Source organism: Pithys albifrons, chromosome 4, assembly GCF_047495875.1.
Source record: "Pithys albifrons albifrons isolate INPA30051 chromosome 4, PitAlb_v1, whole genome shotgun sequence".
NCBI lineage: Eukaryota > Metazoa > Chordata > Aves > Passeriformes > Thamnophilidae > Pithys > Pithys albifrons.
The window spans coordinates 69,303,079-69,324,632 of record NC_092461.1 but is presented as its reverse complement, the minus strand read 5'-3'; the positions used below and the strand labels follow the sequence as shown (position 1 = coordinate 69,324,632).

General features: G+C 38.4%; 1 protein-coding gene across 2 annotated transcripts; it reads right to left on the bottom strand.

Moving 5' to 3' along the window:
- Window positions 1-607: 607 nt before the first annotated feature.
- On the bottom strand, window positions 608-19,953 carry OPRK1 (opioid receptor kappa 1). 2 transcript variants are annotated; one of them, XM_071553111.1, is made up of 3 exons: window positions 19,694-19,953; window positions 5,578-5,930; window positions 608-1,140 (listed from the first exon to the last, which is right to left on the bottom strand). In XM_071553111.1, exons 1-3 carry the CDS (start codon window positions 19,951-19,953, stop codon window positions 608-610), a joined length of 1,146 nt encoding a protein of 381 aa, XP_071409212.1. The 2 variants fall into 2 exon arrangements, with proteins under 2 accessions (XP_071409212.1, XP_071409213.1); XM_071553112.1 differs by lacking the exon at window positions 19,694-19,953 and having other exon boundaries at window positions 608-1,130; window positions 5,574-5,930.
- Window positions 19,954-21,554: the final 1,601 nt, after the last annotated feature.

The following is a 21,554-nucleotide window of genomic DNA, read 5'->3' as shown; positions in this document are numbered from 1 at the left end:
CACAGACACAATAAAATTACTTTGGTGTGCTGGTAGATCATGCTTAATTGGATTTCCACAGCACAGATAAAGGTTACAGACATATTAGCTGAGAACAATATTGATTGTAGCTCCAGCATTGTACAGCAGAAACCTAAACACTCTTCACTGTAAAAGAGCATGACAAATCAAGTTATCAAACTACATACTTTAGAATCAATCACTGTTGGGGCAGAAGTTTCTGACATAACTCAGTTTTATGACCAAATGTTGCTCAATATAAAGTTATGTATTGTAAAGAGAAGAGCCAGAACTTTTCTTATCCAGAATCAGCTGGTGCAACACTATCTCTCCTCTCTGCAAAACTGTGTTTTAGTACTGGCTCAAGTACAGCAAACGTGCCAAAACTTGCCCATCAGCCAGGCCCTTTTCATTTGAGCTTATTTTCATGAGGTTCTGGTTTTCAATAATAAACTTGCTTTAATTCAAACTACTAGGATTTCTGAAATATTCCAGAAGTGTCTGTCTGGATGAGTTGTGTTCAAACTGCAGTGGTAATCTGTGTCAGTCCAAGGTCATTAGACTCCTCTCTCTCTTGAGGACAGTAAGATGACATTTCCACGACTAGTCATACAGGTTTGTTTGTCCCACCTGCTTCCCTCATATAAGCTGGGTCCTGCACAGTGTTTCTGACTCTGCTGGTGCTCTGCCTGTCCATCTTCATCTTAAAGGGGAAGCAGAAGTCCTTGAAACATCTCTTGAAGTTTTCATCCAAAAACGCATAAAGGATTGGATTGAGGCTGCTGTTGGTGTATCCCAAAGCAATACAGAAGTAATAGCTGGATATAGCAGCAGTGCTGTGGGACACATCCCCTAATGCTTCAACCAGCACGAAAATGTGAATAGGAGTCCAGCAGATAATAAAAACTGCCACAACCACAAGAACCAACCTGGTGATGCGACGCAGATTTCGATCTTTTTCTCGAGACCCTGAGAGAAGCCGTACACTTTTAAGGCGCAGGATCATCAGGGTATAGCAAACAATTATAATAAGAACTGGAATAACAAATGCAAAGACAAAGACACAGATTTTCATGAAGAGGTCCCACCACATGTAATCTCTGTCTGGAAATTGTAAGGAGCATTCTGTGCTAGCAGTATCTAGGAATGAAGGAAGCAAGAAGAAAATTACATTATTATTAGATATTCTAAACAACATAACTACTATAGCATAAGCATTAAATCTCTCCAAGGAAAGCTTTCAGTTACCATTGAAACTGGTTTTACGCAGCTGTCTCTAGAAATTACTGAGAGAATTTGAGGCTTTTTAAGATGCATAACATTGTATAAAATCTGTTTTCCATGGGAGGATCTAAAAAAGCAGGGCACAAAACTAAAAATTTGTAAAGATGTTTTCATTTGAATCTCACTGTGATTTAAAGTAAGAATGAGTACCATGTCAATTGGAGTAGAAATCTTACCATTATTATCAAACTACATATGTTTTTGTCTGTGGGTGGAAACAGATTTTTGATATCATGAATGGTGGAAGCTGAAGGTTTTAATCATAGGAAGATTTTGCCAATGTATGATAATTTAATAATCTTTTCCCATGTGCCTTCTTCAGCACACATGGAATACACGTTTGCATTCAGAAAAACTTATTTCCTGGCAACAGCCTCTTTTCTGCTAAATAGAAGCAAATAAAATATGTGTGTGCGTGGAGTCAAAAGGAAGCTACTCTTTTTGCAGATCATGCAATTGAAAAAGCAGCCTGTGCAGAGACTGCAGGCCCTGGGCCACTGAGACCAGCCCAATCCCATTCTGGATGCCTATGCCAGGATTCAGGGTCACAGGGTGTCACTTGATTTTATGTTACAGAAATATTTCGTCTGACAGGAGGTGGCTGAGGAATGCAATATTTGAGGTCTCATTTGTGGGAGTGCGGCATATAAAAACGTAAGGAAAACCAAGTAATAAGGTAAATGAAAAGGCAAAAGAAAGGATAAATTTGCAACTACTTATCAGCAATTAAACTTTACTGAAGCAAGTCAAGGTAACATAGGGATTTTTGACTCTGAATTCTAACCTCTAAAGCACTGCATTGTTCTTTGTAATGTTATCATTTTCCCTATTGAATTTTAAATTCCTCTACAAATTATTGTGTATTGACTTCTATTGAATCAAATCTAAGGGTGGAATGATTCAATATACTCTTGCACGTCACTTTTTTCAGATCTGTCTCAAGCAGGACTAGTCACAAAAAAACATCAAGACATATTTCTCTGCTATAGAATTGCTTCACAGATCAAAAAGACATTGTAGAGAATTTGTTTTGAAAAACAACTAGAGGAAGAAATTATCATTATAGTGTCATACAGACATTTCCATGGTTACATCTCAGAAAGGCATTACTGGGCAATATTGAGTACTAAAACATTTTAACGATATAGTTTTCAGCTAAAAGCTAAATATTTTGAGGTTTTATTTTAAATAATATAACTAAATGGATGATTCTGAAAGATGAAAATTGAAAAGGCATATTTTTCAAGCCTGATGCAGGATGCTAAAATGACAGCACAAGTATGACTTAACACTCAGTCAATTTAGCTAAATCTCTTGTGATCTAGGTTTTCATAAGGGTTTTTACTTCATAAGTTGCTTTTATGTAGTTTTATTCTAGAAATGTCAATAATAATCTTGAAAGAAGTTTTCACATTGATTATTACTGTTATTTGTAGTAGATCATGGCTTAGCAACAACAATAAAGTCAGGATGTAGTTACACTATCCAGCAAAGCTGCACCCAGGTGTGCATGTCTGGATAAAAGTGAAGTATGATCATGGATGACTGCTCCGACCACATCCAGCTACTCACTGAAACCCACTTTCTGGGAAATGGCTTCTCCAGATCTACTGACATAATTTCATGTATTTATCCAAATTATTAGGTCACATTTGCTACATTGGCAAGGTACTTTAGAATTGCATATCAAATACAAATTTAATTATTGTCTTACATCTCATTACAGCTTACTTTCTATGGAAAATCTTGCTTTATTAATTAATACCCATGTATTCCACATATATGTAATGCTATTCATTGTATGGAACCCATTTACATTTTCTCAGTTTACAGCTGACAAGCAATCAATAGAAATTCTTGTCAGAATGCACAATATCATAACAATTTTCTGAAACATTGGAAGAGAATAAAATCCAATTTCTGTTTTATTTTTACTGCCTGAAGATGTAGAACTACGTATAGTGTTTCAAATTAAGTACTTAAGATTTCATACTGACCTTTTCAACTCTGAAAGTCCAGTATTCCAAATACATTGATATATTTAAGGAAAAATACTGTGTTCTATATGGTATTTTAGTGTAAATATATTTTGAAATGTGTTTAGTAAACTAAAATTTAAGATTAATCCTAATCTTAACATAAGAAATATATATACTAGATACATTATTGATTGTGTCACTTTCAGGCATCCATACTCTTCTATGCTGAAACAGAGCTTCATACCTTTACTGGTAATATTAATTGTAGCTCAAATTTTATAGTTTGCTTTTTGTTTGTTTGTTTGTTTTGTTAGCTGAAAAATTTGTCAGCAAGGAAAAACTACACAGACGTAAAATGTATTGTGTTTGGGAAAATGTAGCCAAAAAGACACACCTGGGAGAAATTCTGGGAAAACAAAGTGGGCTAACTGAGCATGGTGAAGGAACTTTAAATATAATCACTTTTCTTTGATGTTCAGACTCTGAAGCATATTAAAAGTGACTGTTTTGGCCAACATAACATGGGCTCCAGCTAACAGACAAGGGATCCTTGCTTTTCCCCTGCAGCATTTATCAGAGCAATTCCTGAACACACCAGACAAGATAACTGGTACTAAATGCTCAAGAGAGACCTTAGATCAGACATGCAGGGGTGAGCAGTAGTGGCTGACAAGCATTTGCCAATATTTCCAACCTCATTTAGCCCAGCTGAGCTCTGTACTACCAGTCTCTGTTTCATAAGTTACAAAAAAGGGCTGCCTGCCACATGGCATGGAGAAAGCATTGAGTCATTGCTGGCCTCAGAGCACCCCGTTCATCTAAATGTGATGCTGACAGTGAATGACAGAAATATTCTCTTATTTAGGCATGATGCAACAAAGCACCTGGCTGCATCAATGTCCTATGGCCTTCAAGATCTCATATGTAACAAGACAATCATTCTTCCCAAATATGCCTGGAAGTTAATGTTTCCTGAGCTAGGCACTGTTTTATAGAGCCTGTCAAAACTTTACTAGGGAGGAGAATTACAGTACTGCAGACCAGGACACTTGATCCCTGAAAGGACTGAAAGAAGAGTTTTCAGAGGCCTCTCCTGTCACTTGCATATCAGAAGACCAACAGCAACCACAAAATCTATATGTATCTTTAGCCAAATCTATCAGCACTCAAACAGCTGTTAGTGAAATGGTTTTTTTGCATTAGCCTTTGTGAAATAGCTTAACTTTATTGTCTTTGCCAGATAAAACAGTGTCTGTATGTAAACTTCATCATTTGCCTCAAGAGGAGTGAAAACTTTCTAAATAGAAAAGGTTGTTAAGGAAATTATTATTAATTTTTCAAAATAATATTTACATCTTGAAGAAGACTACTACAAAATAAATATCCATGCCTTGTGTTTTATTAAGCCATTAACAGGATAACCACAGCTAGAGGACTTCATTAGAAGTCTCCAGCTTTTTGAAAACACCGAGGTGCTCCTGAACTGCAGTCACGCCTTTGGGTATGAAGTACATGGTGTGAAAATGCTTCTCCCCTTTTCTTCTCAAGAAAGATTTCAAAATGAAATTAATCCCATAGCAGGGCAGTATTTGTAATAAGTCATCAGCTAAAGGAGCTAAATCCACAGTCCTTCATGGATAATAAATTTCAAGCGAAGTCTGCACATGGTCACATACAAATCTCATTGACTTCATGTTCTTGTAGCTGTTACCCTGCCATGGTCTGTATTTCCAGTTTCTCTGATGATCCTTATTCTCAGCTTTTCCACGTTGCCATACACACCTTCATTCTTTTTTAAACAAGAATTTGGGATATTGTCATATATAATTTAGCTTGATTTTCTTTCTCCAGCTACTGACTTTCCTTTCTTCACCATGTCTTCAAGTCCTGTGAAATGGCTGGTGATATTAATAATTCTTGTTTCTGCTCATGGAAATTCACCAGAGCTACTCTCTTAACACTTACAAAAAGCACCTTAAGCTCACATTTCAGGTTTCAGCCTAAAATGATCTTAGATTTGACCATTGTGAATAAATTTCTAATTATTTTCCTCTGCTGTTTGCTAGTAGTTCTTGATGGTCTCATTCTAGCACAGCCAAAACTCCAAAGTGCATTTTGTTCTTTAAGTTAACCAGGGCATCCAAGCTTTAATTGTTTATCTGTCATATTGTAATGTTCCACATTATATTTCAGAATATTAGGAATTTATATATACTTTTTGAAGAAGCAATCAGCTAGGTTTAATCAATATTTGAACCTATATTTTATACCAACTTAGGAATAAAAAGACTGAATTTTGAATGCTCACACTTACCTTCTCTGACTTTGATACCCCCAAGAACTATTGCTGATATACCGACAGATGAGGACAATAGCCAGATACAGATGTTGATTATCTTTGCTTTGAGAGGCGTACGGAAGTCCAGAGCCTTCACAGGGTGACACACGGCAATATATCGATCAACACTCATCATGGTCAGTGTGAATATGCTGGTAAACATGTTATAATAGTCAATAGAAATAACTATTTTACACAGCACATCACCAAAGGGCCAAGAGTTCATCAGGTACTCAGTGCTTTGGAAAGGCATAGTCGTGGTAACTAATGCATCTGCCATAGCCAGGTTGAAAATGTAGATGTTGGTTGCTGTCTTCATCTTTGTGTACCTGCGAAAAAAGTAAGGCTTTATTATATCAAAATATGATTATGCTCATTCAGATATGTAACAGTTTATCAGCCAGGTTTTGTCATAGTTGTTTAGGGGTTTTTAATGTCTTTCTCATCTATGACAGAAGTGCACACAAATGCAAGACCCTTGGGATAATAGTGAACACATTTTCCTCAGTCAGCACCTGCATTAGCAGTTAGAGCTATTCACCACAGGCAAAAGCAGGTATATGAATATATTAAATCTAATTAGCCAAATGCTGTTTCAATTATATTTTCTCAAATCTTTCTTAAAGGAAGTATCATCATTACATCTGCAAGTGATCAAAATGTTCTGTGTTTCTTTTCTTATAGCTAACTATCAGTGATTGCGAGCTTTCTTACTTTGCTTTGTGGAAGGAACATGGTAATTGTATCTTCTAGACCAGGTTGCTTCTTATATGGTAGTTTCTCGTTCTTGAATTTACTACAATGCCAACTGATAGAAGTTTTAGTCATTACCCTTTCTTGTTCCTTCCTTGCCAATTTCTTCTCCTTTCTTATATTATAATATTAACAGACTAGGAATTTTCTTCCTGATTAAAAAAAAAATCATCTTTAAGTGCACAAACACTCTAATTGCAGATCTTTGCAGAAAGGGATTCACTTGCAGTATATGTCTGAAATGAAGTAGTAGGAAGACAATTTTACTTCAACAGACAACACTAACTGATGTTTGGAATTGTTTCTTGTTCATATTGCAAAACAAAATTTATGTAAAGTTGAAATGGTTGAATAAAAAGCAACAAAAATAAGTGAAGGGACTGGAGAAAATTCTTTCTGTGAGTAACTTAATGAGCTCAGCACATTTATTTTATCAAAAAGAACACTGAGAGGTGACTTGATTACAGTGTCTGAAGACTTCCACAGGGAGACAACAGCAGGTACTGAAGAGTTCTTTCAGACTACAAGGAAAATCATAACAAAGGCAAATATATAAATGTCTAAAACAGACAAATTCAGCTTAGAAAAAATGACAGATTTTTCCTAACAGCTGATTACTATTGTGAAAAAATAATATAAGAAAGGGGCAAGTTTCCCATCCTTTGAGGCCTTCAAATCAAGGTGTACTGCTTGGTAAAGGGTCTACTTCAGTCAATTACAAGTTACTAGGCTCAACACAGGTGTATTTAAATAAAATTACCTTAAATAAGGAGAGGTGACACAACTGATAATTCTTCTGAATCATTACTTTTGTAGATCTTTAAAAACTTCCCCAAGGGTTTGGATAAGGAATTTTGCTTTCAAAATATAGAAGAATTAGTCTGACCTTTTTTCCTTTAAGAAAATCAGAAAACTAGGGAGAAATATCTAAGAATATTTTATTAGCCTTGAAAAATCAAATATCTGAAAGTCTTTATAGTTGGCATTTCTGATTCCTTGCAACCTTAATTCAATTCTTTGTAGTGTGTGATACTGCAACCACATATACAATATTTTCTCAGTACCCCTTTTCCTTCTTCCTACCCTTCCTTCCAGTGGAAGAATAGGAAACAACTGCCGTAATATTGGGCTAGATTTTTAGGCATCTTCAAAATACAAATTTTTGAAGCTGCAACATAAAGCATGTTGTTTTTTTCTGCACTGCTTATATGCTACATGTAAATTGAGCAAATTTGATTATTTGGACTATGTAACACATGTATATAAAAGAAAATTAATTTTACTCACTGCTATTGATCCAACAGGAAGGATATCTTATCATTCACAGGTAGTAAGAAATAAAGAGTCATCCCAGCATCTTCATTTAGACAACTTCCAACATAACCAAATCAAAGCTGTATACGTGAATGAAAATTTAACAGGGGAAAGAAAAACCCACAGCATGCCATTTCTCCCGTAAAGCTTTGTGAAAGATTTTACTCATTTCAGGGGTATGGATGCACAGAGAAACTCTTGCTTTGATAACCTTACCTGGTGTGCATCTAGTCCCTCCCCACAGCTGACCAGTCAGGCAGTCCCATGACTAGCTGGCCTTGCCCAAATCCACCCCAGTTCACATCCCACAGATGCCTCCTTGCCCCACTCATTCTGTATCAGAACAGGCAGCTGACTCCTTCTCGGATAAATTTTGAAGAAGAAGGTAGGAGACAATAAATACCGCTCCAACAAATATTGCATTTAGGAAATCAGTTCTCCCAGGCACTGCAGAAGGATCATGGATACCTAACTCAGGGACGAAGGCTGCACTGGTTAACCTCAGCAATTCTAAGTCCAAGCACATTTTACTTATGCAACCTTAAAACTCATTGATCTCATTGTGGTAACATAAAGGGCTTGATTACTTTCATGTGAAAGCATTGGCCTCTGTGTAAATGAGGTATTGGCCTTTAAAGTTGTAAGCTAGTATATATTAAATCATACATTCATTTAGAAGTTCATAAAATTCAGAAATGCCTTTGAGAATCTGGACTCAATCACCCAAACTCCCTTCAGTGTTTTCCATGAAACACCTAAAAATCATTAAATGCCTACATGGCTCTGAAGATATGTGCTTGCAGGCTTAATCAAAAGTCCAGTTAAAGTAATGGAATGACTGCTGTTGCTGACTGACACTTTGAAGCAGACCCTGATCCATGAGGTGAGGGATTTAACTGTTTTTCAACAACTCATTCTATTTCCCCAAAATATAAGAGGAAATATTTCAAGTGATATGGGGTTTTCCCACCATAACCTCCATTCACTCAAATCTGCACTTGAACAAGGTGAAACTAGTCATCACGTAAGGGAATCTTCTTTTTCTTTGCCAAATCAAAATTATTTATCAACACTTGCTTTCATTTAAGTTAAAAATACTGCTATCTGCTTTAATTAGTTTAGCAGGACTGGTAGGGAAAACCTGGACATAACTACATCATAGATGGCAATTAATGACAAACATTTTCTTAGTGTCTTTGAGATGTAAGTTTCAAAGACTATTTTAATACTCATATTGCTGTATAAACTTCTCATGGGAAATCCCGTGTTTAGAAAGTGGTTTGTTAAATACTGGGATTTCATAACAGAATGACAACTTTTCTTATACTACATAGGACTGGAAAATCCCTCTAAGTCAGGTACTAGAAACTTATTTCAAGAGACAGAGAAACGTCTGATCACCAAAGATGGGGGTTCTCAAGACTTCTTGTGAAGCTATAAGCAGTCCTCAAGCCTCTGTAGATTTTAAACAACTGGAAGATCTATCAAAACTGCAGAAAAATAGACACGATGAAACATAATACTTTCATTTTTATGTATTTTTAAATAGATATATGATGGAGGTTTTTAAAGGGCAAATTTAAAATTATGTCTACTTAGAAGTGATGCCGAAAGGGTTTTTTTAACTTTTCAATTTTCATATTTTGTAGATTTTAGGAACACAGTAGATGTAATGCTGTAGATTTTAGTGAATTAATATTTAGCAGCTTGTAGCACAAAGTCCTTCTATCTCTACCCCTGCTCCAGAACAGGCAGCTAAGATCTGCCAGCTGTTTAGTCTCTTCCTCAAGGTACCTGATTAAGGCATATCAGAAGAGAACATAAACATGGAGCAGCGTGACCCAAAGCCCTGGAGAGCATCCAAGAGACCTTTGTGTACTGAAGAAGAGGAGGTGGATGAAGACAGAGGGTCCCAACGACCCCAGCCCCAATTCAACGGGGGTGGGAACTGGGAGGGGACAGAGGTGGAACTGGACATGTGGACAGTAGTGATTGGATAGGTTATATTATAAAAGCTATAGAACTTAGAGCTTGGGCGCGCGCGCGTCGATGCATTCCTGGATGAGCGGGGTTGCTCATTAAAGTGCCTGCCCATTATCTTATCTCCTACAAAACTTGGCTCGGAGTCTTTTTTACAGACTTCTACGGCAACAGAAGTCAAAAGCAAAATTCTCAAAAATAAAATTTTCAACAGTTAAAATTTAGGCTAAGTTCACTTTCCAAAAATGGAAAGTTGAAACTGACTTTAGACTGACTCCTAGAAAATTTCCCCCATTTCTGAGTTGACCCATCATTACTGTTCATTTCCTTCTGGAGTAGAATTTAATTTGCACATAGGTTTTTAGGACATTAAATAAGAAGAAATCACACCTCCAGCCTAAGCTATCAATGAAATTGTGGCAAGGGAAGAGGCATGCATGCTGTTAAAGAGTATGTATGCTTTCAGAAAAAATCTGCTAGTAAAGCCCCTTAAAGTTATTATCTCTGGCAAAGCAGAGGAAGGGGATGCTAAAATACACTGTAATTTTAGAAAAGTTAATAAAGTTGAGAAAGAGGCCCTGGACAATCTTTTTTCTTTTTCCCTGCAGTATGAAAAGAGGGATGGGGAAGGGAGCAAACCAAACAAATATGCTAAAATATTCTCCAGTAACAGAGTGATACAAAAGCATAAAATACAATGAGGTATAGCAAACATATAATTTTGGCAGATGCCTGGGTCAGTGAATGAAAATGAAAGCTAAAGCACATCTGGAAATAAATTGCAAAAGCCCCTATCAGCAGGATGCAGGCTCTGTTCTACTAGGTTCTTCTGAATGAAGTATATGGAGATCAAGCAACTGAAAAGCCTAGTCAGGAAAGCTCTAAACCTTAGGGCTGTATTTAGAGTACACTCAATATAATACTATGTCAGAGCAGGAAGGAAAAAATAAAAAACAACTCAAGAGGATCTATTCCAAACCCATACCATGTTAAAAGGGTAACTCAGCTACGTCTTGGATCTTCATAATTCATTATAAAAGGCTTATGCCAATATGAAAGGAAGACTGAGGTAATTTAAAGAATATAAAAATTTATATGCTGCAGTTTCCATGTTTATATTGGATTATATGTTACTATCACATTTTGAACGACAGTCAGAATTCATCAGTATACGGGATCTCAGAAAACACTTTAAATAAAGGCAAACATTGTTACTGCATATATTCAAAGTTTGTTTGTCTTTACCATCAAAGATGTTTGGAGCTGAAAAAAACTTGTTCTCTACAAAATTGTACACTAAAGTGAAGTTCTCTTTTTAATAAGCATCTGAAGGCACCTGTTTTGAAATAGCTTAAAGAAGAAAAGTATTATCTTGTCTTTTATTCTTGCCTGAAGGAACAAAATATACCTGAATGTCAAAAGGTATCATTAAAATCCTTACAATATACCACTATGTCATTATTCCTCTGAACTAGCCATAAACTGAGACTGAACAAGACCTTGCAGATTTAGATTAGATGTGGAAGCTTTTTTTCTTGAGCTGAACCAGGTTCTGAATCAAATAATTTAGAAATTTTAGAAACAACAATACTGTGAAATTTTTGCTTCCATGGGTTTGGTAGGAGAGCTCAGAATTCACGGTGCTGTGATTTACAGTGTGGCTTAAAATTAATAGTGAGAAAGCAGAATTTCCCAAAATTAGTACTTTATCTAAAACCATTATGTCTAATATTATTATTAAAGAGCCTAGACGATTATCTTAGACTATATACCTGATTTTTTGATCTCTATTAGTAAGTAGAGATGAATATTGACCTTGTCAAGCAACTGACTCTGTCTCTTGAAAAACTTTGACACTGCAGAAGTTTTCCAGTCATCAGACATGCTATCACGAGTTCCCTGGGTGTTACATTGATGCCTTAAGATCCTAAAGATTTGTAGCACATAGATTTTTAATAATATAGCTGTATAGCTTCTAACATTTTAAAATAGCAGTTAACAATTAGTAAAGCCCCTTTATCGCTTTGTATCAAATTCTCCAAATTCTTGAAATTGTGTTTAATGTTCTCTTCCAGAAAAAGATTTGAGCAAGGACATCTTTTTTGGGACACATACATAAAAGGACATAAGATATCTTTTTAGTCAAAGCAGAAGGCCTATAAACCTTGGAGCATCTCCAAAGAAGGCATGTGATGTGAAGATGATGATAGTGAAGAAGTAAGGGGTCTTGAGACCTCCAACTTAATTCCAGGGAGGTTTGCCAAAGGGCAGACCTGAAGGAGGTTCTGGGGGTGGACAATTCTTGGATTGGATGCATCCATTAGATAGGATAATTAATTAGTGTTATAAAATTGTAGGAGCCTTATACTGTATCATGCACTTATGTATTCAGTTTACCTTTAAAGTGCTTTAATTAAAGAGCTGCTCTCTATTTTTTCTATACTAATATTATCTGGAAAGTTATTTTCTTCCATTTTAGGTGAAATACAGACCATTTGAATTCTTCTTACTTGCCACAGGTGAATTGCTCTTGTGAGTATTTAATCTATGTCTCTGATAGCATCCACCTTTCCTGTTGTTCTTATCTCTTGTAAGATTATTTATTTATTTGTTTTTAATGAAGGATGTGAACTCCTTTGGCAAAATGCTTCCCATGGGTTTGTGGGAGAGGGAAGTGAGTAGGACAGAGATTGCCTGGCAAAGATACCAAGTCTCATGTTCAAGGGAACAGGGATAGCAGCTCCAGGAAAAGATTTCTCAGGATCCTACTTTCCCTGTTATTCTTTGAGGAGGCTTTGATCTCCATAGGTAGCTATATATGCAGAAATTGGTTGGAAGCAGCTAAATGTTATGGAATGTTTGCCTCCCTTAGATGTTTCTGCAGTACAGAAATAACCCTGAAAGGACGCAGAAACCTCTCACTCAGGGGCCTTGAGGTATGAGTATCACTCTTGTACCCAAAACAAGGCACCTGGTCTGTTTTGCCACAGGCATGAGTAACCACTGACACTGCTGGGAGTGTTTTATAGGACAACTACTCACTTGGATGTGTGGCGACCCAAATCTCTGGTTAACACTCCTGTAATAAAGTTGAATGAGAGACACGGGACTTTGCTCTGCAGCAAGTATAGGATTATGTGGCAAGACAACTAATGCACATATCAGTAGTGAGCCAGCTCAGGGAAAAGTCATCAGTCCCTCTTAGGAAGCAGCCGAGAGGCTTTCTGTGGACTCTATCCATTTATATGTTTCCCTCACCTGTCTTGGGAAAGCACACAGCACAGACCAACTGAACACATATATTCCCAAAGGAGATGATTCAACTGAAATGCAGAAAACCCCAAGACACAGTCGACTGAACAGCACAGCTGATAGTTTCCATGGTGGAAATATTCTTCTTCTCCCACACACTTTAACAAACCAGTAATTCTGAAAGGCATGTCAAATGGGAAGTCCTGATGCAATCCATCATCCAGCAGCATCGAAAAAAAATTTTCTAAGTGTGAACACTTAATAAACATTGTATAGATTGTCTGAACTAATCCTACCATGCTTCCTACCCATCTGTCACTGCTTAAGGAGTCTTATACCAGTTGCCTTACAGCAGCCACAGTGTCTAGACTACCAACAATGCAGGGGGAGGTGGATTTAGCTATGTAGTCAGTCAGCAAATATAAAATACTCTGTGTTCCATGTGCAGCATAGCTAAGTTTGGAAAACATGGCTCTTCACTCAACACACTGCTGAATGACATGGACTTTTGGAGCAGAGATGAGCAGCTGTGTGTTACACAGGTGGACTGACATAAGAAATGGAGAAAATAGAAAGGCTGTGCTCAATTTCTTTCCATTGCAGAAATTCATACATTGAATAATATTGTGTTCTCATACTCATGCAGAGATCACAGAGGTTTCCTTGCAAATAACGTCTCAAAACTGAAAATAGCAAACTGGCTAGAATTAATTTTCACTTCCACAGGGATTAGAAGGTGAATCTATTGAGAGCTGAACCTCTGGCTTCAGGAGAAATAAATATTTCAAAGATAATACACAGACTAACATGCTAACTTCCAAACAGAACAATGGAAATGCTCCACAACTTTAAATATTTCTTATTTATATCCTTTTTATATTATGTGGAATGACAGCATGATCAGACAGTCTTCTTCCAATATCCTTGTTCCATCTGTACATACCCCTTCCCCACAGTTTATCCAGTTTGTGCACTCAGGCCTGTCTATAGACAAAATGGCATTCCTACTGCCTTTCCCTCATGCCTCTCTAACTTCACAAAAGAAAATAACAATATATAAACCACAAAGCCTTCCTTGAGGAGAAAAGTACATATTCCACACTCCGCAAGAACTATCTGATATTTACAGATGGGAGGACCAAAACGGAGACAGGAAATAACTTCCTGGATGGAGAGTTTATCAGAGATTTTCTGGATGCTTTTTCTTCAGGAAGAAATACATAACTGGAATCAAAACTCTGCTTAAGAATCCAATTGAGAGAATTTAACTTAAGAGACAAACTAATCACAGTCTGAGCAGACAGTGAGACTAAGCAAGAGAGAAAGATCATCCTTCTTTGTTCTTAATGCATTCCAGGCAATCCAAATCACCCTGTTAAGAATTTCCTGCCACAATTTCCTTTCAGCAAATTTTAAATCCTCTCTCAGAAAAAAAATTAAGTGAAGGGTCCCCATTCTTCCCTTATTTTGCCATCTTCACCAGAAGGGCTTAGCCAGTCTGCACTCCCTAACAGCATCTCCTCACTGTGCACCCTCTCCATGCTTCATCCAAGATCATGAGCTTCCCACCACTCTTCTGTGTGACCATAGGTAAGCTATCTCAAGCTTTATGTCTTGCCAGCAGCCAAAGTAGAAAGTTCTTGTAAGTTTTCACTCCCAGACAGTTCAAAAGGACTCTCTGTAAGTCATCTTGCTTTCAGACACTGATTCTAGTTATAAATGATCGCCTGGCTGTTAGCCCAGCGGAAATGTCTGGATGGATACCAAATTACTTTTCAGAAGCCAAACAGATTACTCACTATAAGCTATAGCCTCTCTTTAATACTGTCTGTAGTAAATATTCTTCCTTTCAAGCCTTTCCTCTGCTCTCTCTGCTGATTTTCAGTATCAGCTGTTCTTATCACAATATCAGGATGAGCTGATTTTCTTGTCAGCTTATAAATTCACTTAGTCACTGCCTACCATGGGTTTAAAAGTATTAGAAAAATAAACATTTGGTCTAAATGGTCTTTGCTTGTCAAATTATCAATATTCTTTTGTAAAACTATTCTCTTCTATGTTTCCTGTTGCCTTGATCTTTGTCCCATCTGTAAAAGCTTCTGGCAATGATCAGTCTTCAAAGTTGTGATGGAAATTACGTTAAGCTTAGACAAACACTACAGAACTTACCAAAATTACCTTCATTCAATTAGGTAAGGCCAGATGCTCTTTGAAGTCCTGTGAAGAATTGCTATCAATCACATTTGATGCCTCTCTACTGATAATGGTAAGGTGTCAGATTTCGATTAGGGAAAAAAAGGGTTAAAAGTCATAAACTTCATGAAGTCTAGTACAGCTCAGCCTTTGCCTTTAGCACCCAAAACCTTGATTGCATAAGATAATGAAATCATCCAAACTGCCAGCAATAGGGAACAAGTGATTCAGTTAAGCTGACCCTTCTGGAGCTTCATTTTTCATTTCAGAACAATATTCTTTCCAAATATAATTTAATAAAATTAGAACAATAATTTAAAGCAAATTAACAAGTAATCTTTTGGTGCTATCAAAATCTATTATTAATTTAAACCAGTTTATTGAATCAATTTCATTTTTGTGTACTTTTTGTAAAAAATACACTCATTCTTGTTTGGAATGAATGATGGAGAAATTTTTAAAAGAATTTGGAAAGGGGTCAATTTTATACAACATTTCTTAATACACTCTTCCTGTTGCATAAATGCCATTCAGTTCAATGAATATACGAAGAAAAATGTAGAGTGGTTGATTTTTTTCTTCAACATTAGACTAAGCAGAGGATTATAAACTTTCTCTTTTCCCCTAGGAATCAATCTACACATCTGTGAAACAACTTCTTAAAACTTTTTTTTATGTAGAAGATTTTTTCATTTCACTGGAAGCTTGAAAGGTAATTTTTAAAAAGATACAGGATTGGCTGTTTATGATCCTCTTAACATTAATTGGGTTCAGTAAATGACTACAGGAACAATGAGTGTAAGACACATACATAGAAAGAGTGCATCTGGAGTGGGTTAGAAACAGCACCTCCCAGAGTTTTTACCAGAGTATATTTATGGTTTTGATAAGGGCAAATCCATAGTTAAAGTTTTCACTTTAGTCAGCTGGCACGAGAAACTCCCATTTTGTTTAAAGCCAGCACCATATTTTAGAGAAATAAAGTCATGAGGGAGGAGAAATGGAAGAAAAAGACTTTTTGGCTTCCAAGGACAAGTAGTTTTATTTATCATCCTCTTCCAATTAATTCACTGCCAGAAACATTTTCTAAGACCTTACGGGCAAAACCAATCTCAAAAGAAAGGGTTTGGGGTGGAGATAGATTCTAGTCATTTCAAGAATCACATAGCTGTATGACTACTCAGGTCAGGTCAGGTAAATTCATCTGGTACCTGCGAACCCATTCCATGGTTCCTCTTCTCCTCCATAGTGGAGGACTGTTCTTCCCACACAGTACCTGCACTTCACACCAGCACAGGAGACAATGTGATGCCCTCTTTCTCCCATCCGCAGGAAGAGCAGCAGCCACAGGAGACCATTACATCCCATGTGTCATGGCTTGGCATGAACACGGCACTGTCCATCCACCCAGCTGGCTGCTGGCTGACAGCAGACCCCTGGGGACGGAACATGTGACACAGCTGGTCCAGACAAAGGACAGTTCCTGCAAATCCCCCACACTGTGAGAGCTGACTGCCATGGGCATGAACAGAGTGCCAGTCCACTGTGTACTCAACACAGAGCTTTTTCTGCTCAGTGAAAGTAACCACTCTACTACATGTGTCTGCGGAGTCCAGGGTGTTTACAATAGTCCTGCTCTTGCTACATTAGTATTTTCAGTGATTGAACTTTGGCTTTTAAACCTAACTGTTGCTGTGTGTTTAAAGACAGTGAATACCAGCATCTCTATTTAAAATGTAAAGAAACCAAGTCACAGGGCCATGAAATGCTCTTGCAGAATAGGAAAAGATGTTGAAGTCTGATAGCAAACCAAGAGAAGAATCCTGGTCTCCTAACAAGTGGTTTAACAGGCCACCACACTAAATAACATTCCTACTCAGCCTTCAACACAAATTTTTCTTCAGGAGAGCTGTACCTAACTCAGCTACTTTTCTTTCAGGACTTTGTACATGTGACTGAAACACCATTCTCCTTATTTTTCCCTTTGAGAAAACTCTGAGACGGTTTTCCCTCTCAGCAGAAACATACGCCACTGCACCTGTAAAAGATTTTGAACACTCACCATTCTATGCACAAGCTGCTGAGGTGCTGACTTACTGGTCTCCAGGAGCTTTACTAGCAGCACTTGTGCAGAAGTAGCAAAAATGGTGCTGTAGGGGTATTAAAGGAAGGAATTGGCCAAGGCCTGCCTATACCACAGGCTGTGGATGAATTTGAGCCTATTTCTAAGGCATCTTAAGATTCTGGAGTCTCCTAAATCTACCACAGTTTCACTGAAAGTCTCAGAACATGAGGGGTATTTTTTGTCACCCAAAAGGTGACTCAATGTCAGGCCTGAAGTGACCGGGCAGTTGGACTTGATGATCACTGTAGTAGTTCCAAATGAGCTATCCTAGCGGGATTAGATGATGTTTAAAAGAGCAAAAGGAGAAGGAGCCATGCCTGCCTTGCCTGCTAGTCCAGGGGTTAGGAAGAGCAGAGCAGATCTGGAATTCAGAGTTGAGAAATGGGAACAAGAGGCCTTACAAAAACCCTGTACTCAGCTGGAGGCTTAAGAACAGCCACAGTCTATTCCCATTCTCCGTTAGAGTTGTGGCCTCTGGAGGAGAGATAATATGGGATGCCTGGGACGCACAATCTGCCCGTCCCTTACATCTTCTCTCAAAAACTTCCCATAGACCTTGGCTTTCCTCACAAAAGGACATCACTGTAGGCTATACTTTTCATGGGTCACTAAAATCCATTCTGAGAGAAAATCATGGAAAGAGTGGATGTGAGGGGGAAAGAGAGGGAAGAAGATTAGAGGTAAGGACAAAACTACACCGCTTGCACTAATATTTGAAATATTTCAAAATCATAAGAAATGTTGAAAAACTGTAGGCTTGTGTATACCTGCACTTCAGCTAATGATTCTAGCAGTGGTTAAAGCATTTGCCACAGAGAAAACCTGAGAGAGAAGGATGCTAAAAAAAAAGTAAAAAGAAAGAAAATGAAAAAATCCAACAGGTGTTTTGTCATTCTTATATATTTCTTTATCATGTAATCAAGAGATAGACTAAGAGGAAATTGAAGGAAATGCTAATGTAGGAACTAATAGAAAAGTGTACCATAGCTATCTAGAGCCTCAAGAAATAGTCTTAGGAATGTAACAGAAAAGCAAATACACAAGCACCAGTATAATCCATACATGCTAACTTTTAGAGCTAAGTTTGGATTTATTTTTGCTACCCAGGGCAGTTAATCAACCATCATTGTTAGTGACTGATGGCTTGGAAAATCTTGCCTTTGCAGCTGTGTGACAGTCATGTATGGAACACCTCTTCTTTCAGAAATACAAAAAGAAATTAAATCTCTACTCTAAAGGAAGGGCAAAAGAGCATGCAGGGATATAAAAATTGCATAATCACAAAGCTGGGGCCAACCAGTTTTTCTAAACTGACCACAAGCATCTTTTTTATTACACTATTAAAAGAAATTTTATTTTCATTATTTAAGAGTATTCACCTGGTTATAACTCATCTTTTGTAAAGGACCTCATGAACAACTTCACTGCTTCTAGAAACGTCTCATTATATCATATCTAACAGTTATTTCATCATCCTGCAGATATTTGACCCTTCTTGTCCATGCTTTACTAATAAGAGCACTTCTAATACCTCCATTTTTTTTCTGTGTGGAAGGTGATTTCATGTAAGGAATGAATACTCCATAGTTTTGGGGTTTTTTTTCAGAATTTTTATCAGGATTCAAATGGACTGTAAAGCAAGAGTCCAAAAAATTGCATGATTTCAGTCCCCTTGGTTGCTCATTATTGCCCTGCTGATCTGCGCTGTCCAAACATGACTATAAATTGCAAATGAAAAAGACAAAAAAGAAAGAAAGCATAGAGAAAGTTCAAATATACACCAATACACAAGTGTAAGTGCAAGCATAAGTATTGGTGCATTTCACTAAATGATTTAATGTGAAAAGTTCACTAACACAGACACAGAGCTTTCTCCTCTTTCCTGAAAACAATGGGAAAGGTATTTTAGCACCTTCTTTGCCCTCTTCAGTCTGACACCAACAACTGGAGTTAAACACTGCTAAACAGAGAAAAAACATGCCTTGCTTTTCATTAAGCCTTTCCTCCTATCTTTATTATTTCCTTTTTTTTCCCCACTTTGTTAAACAAACCACTAGCTGCCAAGGCAGTAGTGTATTAGTGTTCACAGGGCTGGACACATAAGCTGTCCCTTGGGTCTCCCTACAGTGGAAAAAAAACTGCCTTGTAGAAGTTTCTTGCACTCAAGCTTTTTTCCCTCGGATGCCAGCAGCCTCTCATCCCTAGAGGGCAGCCAATGAACACAGCTCAGGGGCACAAAGCGCCTTGCCTCACGCTGCACGATTTATCACTTTTAACCAGCTTGTCTCTTTTGTCTCTAACTGCATGTCCAGGCAAACCACTGTGACTGACAAGGTTTGGGTCATTTCAGTTACTTTTTTCCAGCTCTTCATGGATGTTCACCCAGAGAGCTTCCACAAACCACCCCTCCCCCACCCGGCCAAATTTAGGGACGGTCTTCTGCCCCTCTTCCAACCAGTACCCAAAGCCCCTTACCTTATGATGACAAACATGACCAGGGAGTTTCCCACCAAGCCGACGACAAAGACCACCGAGTAGACAGCAGTGATGATGATGGGAATGGCAGGGGAGATGCCGGTGTGGTTGTGCTGGCCATCCCCAAAGGCCCCAGTGGCATTGCTGTCGTAGTCTGCCCAGCCCAGGAGCCAGCTGCTACTGGTGCTGGGGGGGCGACAGGGCCCTGGGGAGCAGGTGGAGTCGGGCTCCTCACGAAAAATCTGTACAGGGGCATCCATAGGGGTACAGTCCCCACGGGAAAGAGGGAGACTGATAGAGGAGAGCACAGACAGCAGGAGGCAAGAATGCCGGAAAAGAGGGAAGAGAGGGAGAGAAAGAAAGAGAAGGGCTATCACAACCACTGAACGTTAAGACCTCTGACACTTCTATGTGTTAAGGAGGGCTCTGCTGTGATGGGAACTGTAATTTGCTAAGCAGAGATTTAAGTAGATCATATCCATGTTAAGTACTTGCAAGTTTTACATCTTGCTATGTAATGCTGCTCCTCCAAGTGCACAAGGAAAGTTTTCCTCCACTTTTGGAGATGGCTCAGAGAAGCAAACCAGATGGGAACAGCTCAGATCCACCCCCACATTTTAACTCAGTCTTTGCCATCCATATTTAAGTCAAAGTGTATCATAACAAGGGCTCCTTAATGCCTAAGCTCTGCTATAAAGGGGAAGGAGACAGAGAAACCCACCACCTCTCTGCACACCAGCTTTAACATCCTGCCCTCAGTAATTTTTTCCTGATCCCATACCTGCTTTCAAAGAAGAGACACATTAATGACAAAAAAATACCTCTTTCAGTCCAGAAAAAGGAGCGGAGTCCTCAAACAGATGTTCTTTGCAGGAAAAGAAAATAAAGCAGCTGGGTTTGGCTCCTGAAAGTATCATCAACCTTCCAGGACTTTTGAACCTGAGGCACTTGTGCCCTCCGAGAGGCGTGCTGGCAGCAGAGCCGGTTCCCAGGCATGAGCTGCAATGTGTAGCAGCAGCAGTTGCTGCTGTTCCAGCTCCCACCACTTTGCTTTTACTCTCTCAGGCTCTCTCTGCCTCCCTCTCGCTCTACCGGGGCTCCAGCAGCACTCTGCACTAATGCACACGTTCTCCTCTGTCTCTGTCCCTGCAGCTCAGGAGCTCACATGACTTCTTTCTAAACACTGAGAGGCAGATAAATTAAAATAAAAGCAAGAAATAAATTCTGAAATGAATAAATGTTTATTTTTAATACAGTTTTCCAAATTGCCTTTCCTCATTCTCCCTGCATTCCCAGGCCTCAAGTAATGATTTTCTCTGCCTTACTGAATGTCACAGGATTTCAGACTAGTAGAGGATAATTAAAACAGGAATTTTTAGTTTAGGTGCCTTGACTGATCAATCAGCTCTTTCATGCCTCGGCTCCACAATTCTGCATCCAAAACATTTCTCTGTGGGTGGCTGTGCCCCGTTCCTTTGCATCTGCAACCTGGAAGAAAGTCAGAAGCTGGATACCAAAGAAAGGAGGGGAACCCCAATTACTGTCCGTAGTTTATTCAAGCTGTCTCACACCACCTGAGAAACCATGAATTCCCTGTAGCACTGCCAGAGCTCCACTCTACTTAGGCTCCAGCTGCAGCCAGAAATGGAGAGATGGTATGTGCAGAAATCATGTCTCTCAAAGCTTATCCTTCAAGCAGGGGTTGATAAGCCACCGATATGTGTTCAAGATATCCCTTAATTTGCACACAGAGCTTGAAATCCCCACCAGGAGTCTCTCTAAAGGCAAACTGAGGGAGGAAAGACAAGACCTGGAGTTGTTCATACTACTTTGGAAAAGGCTGGATACCACCAGTCTGGCT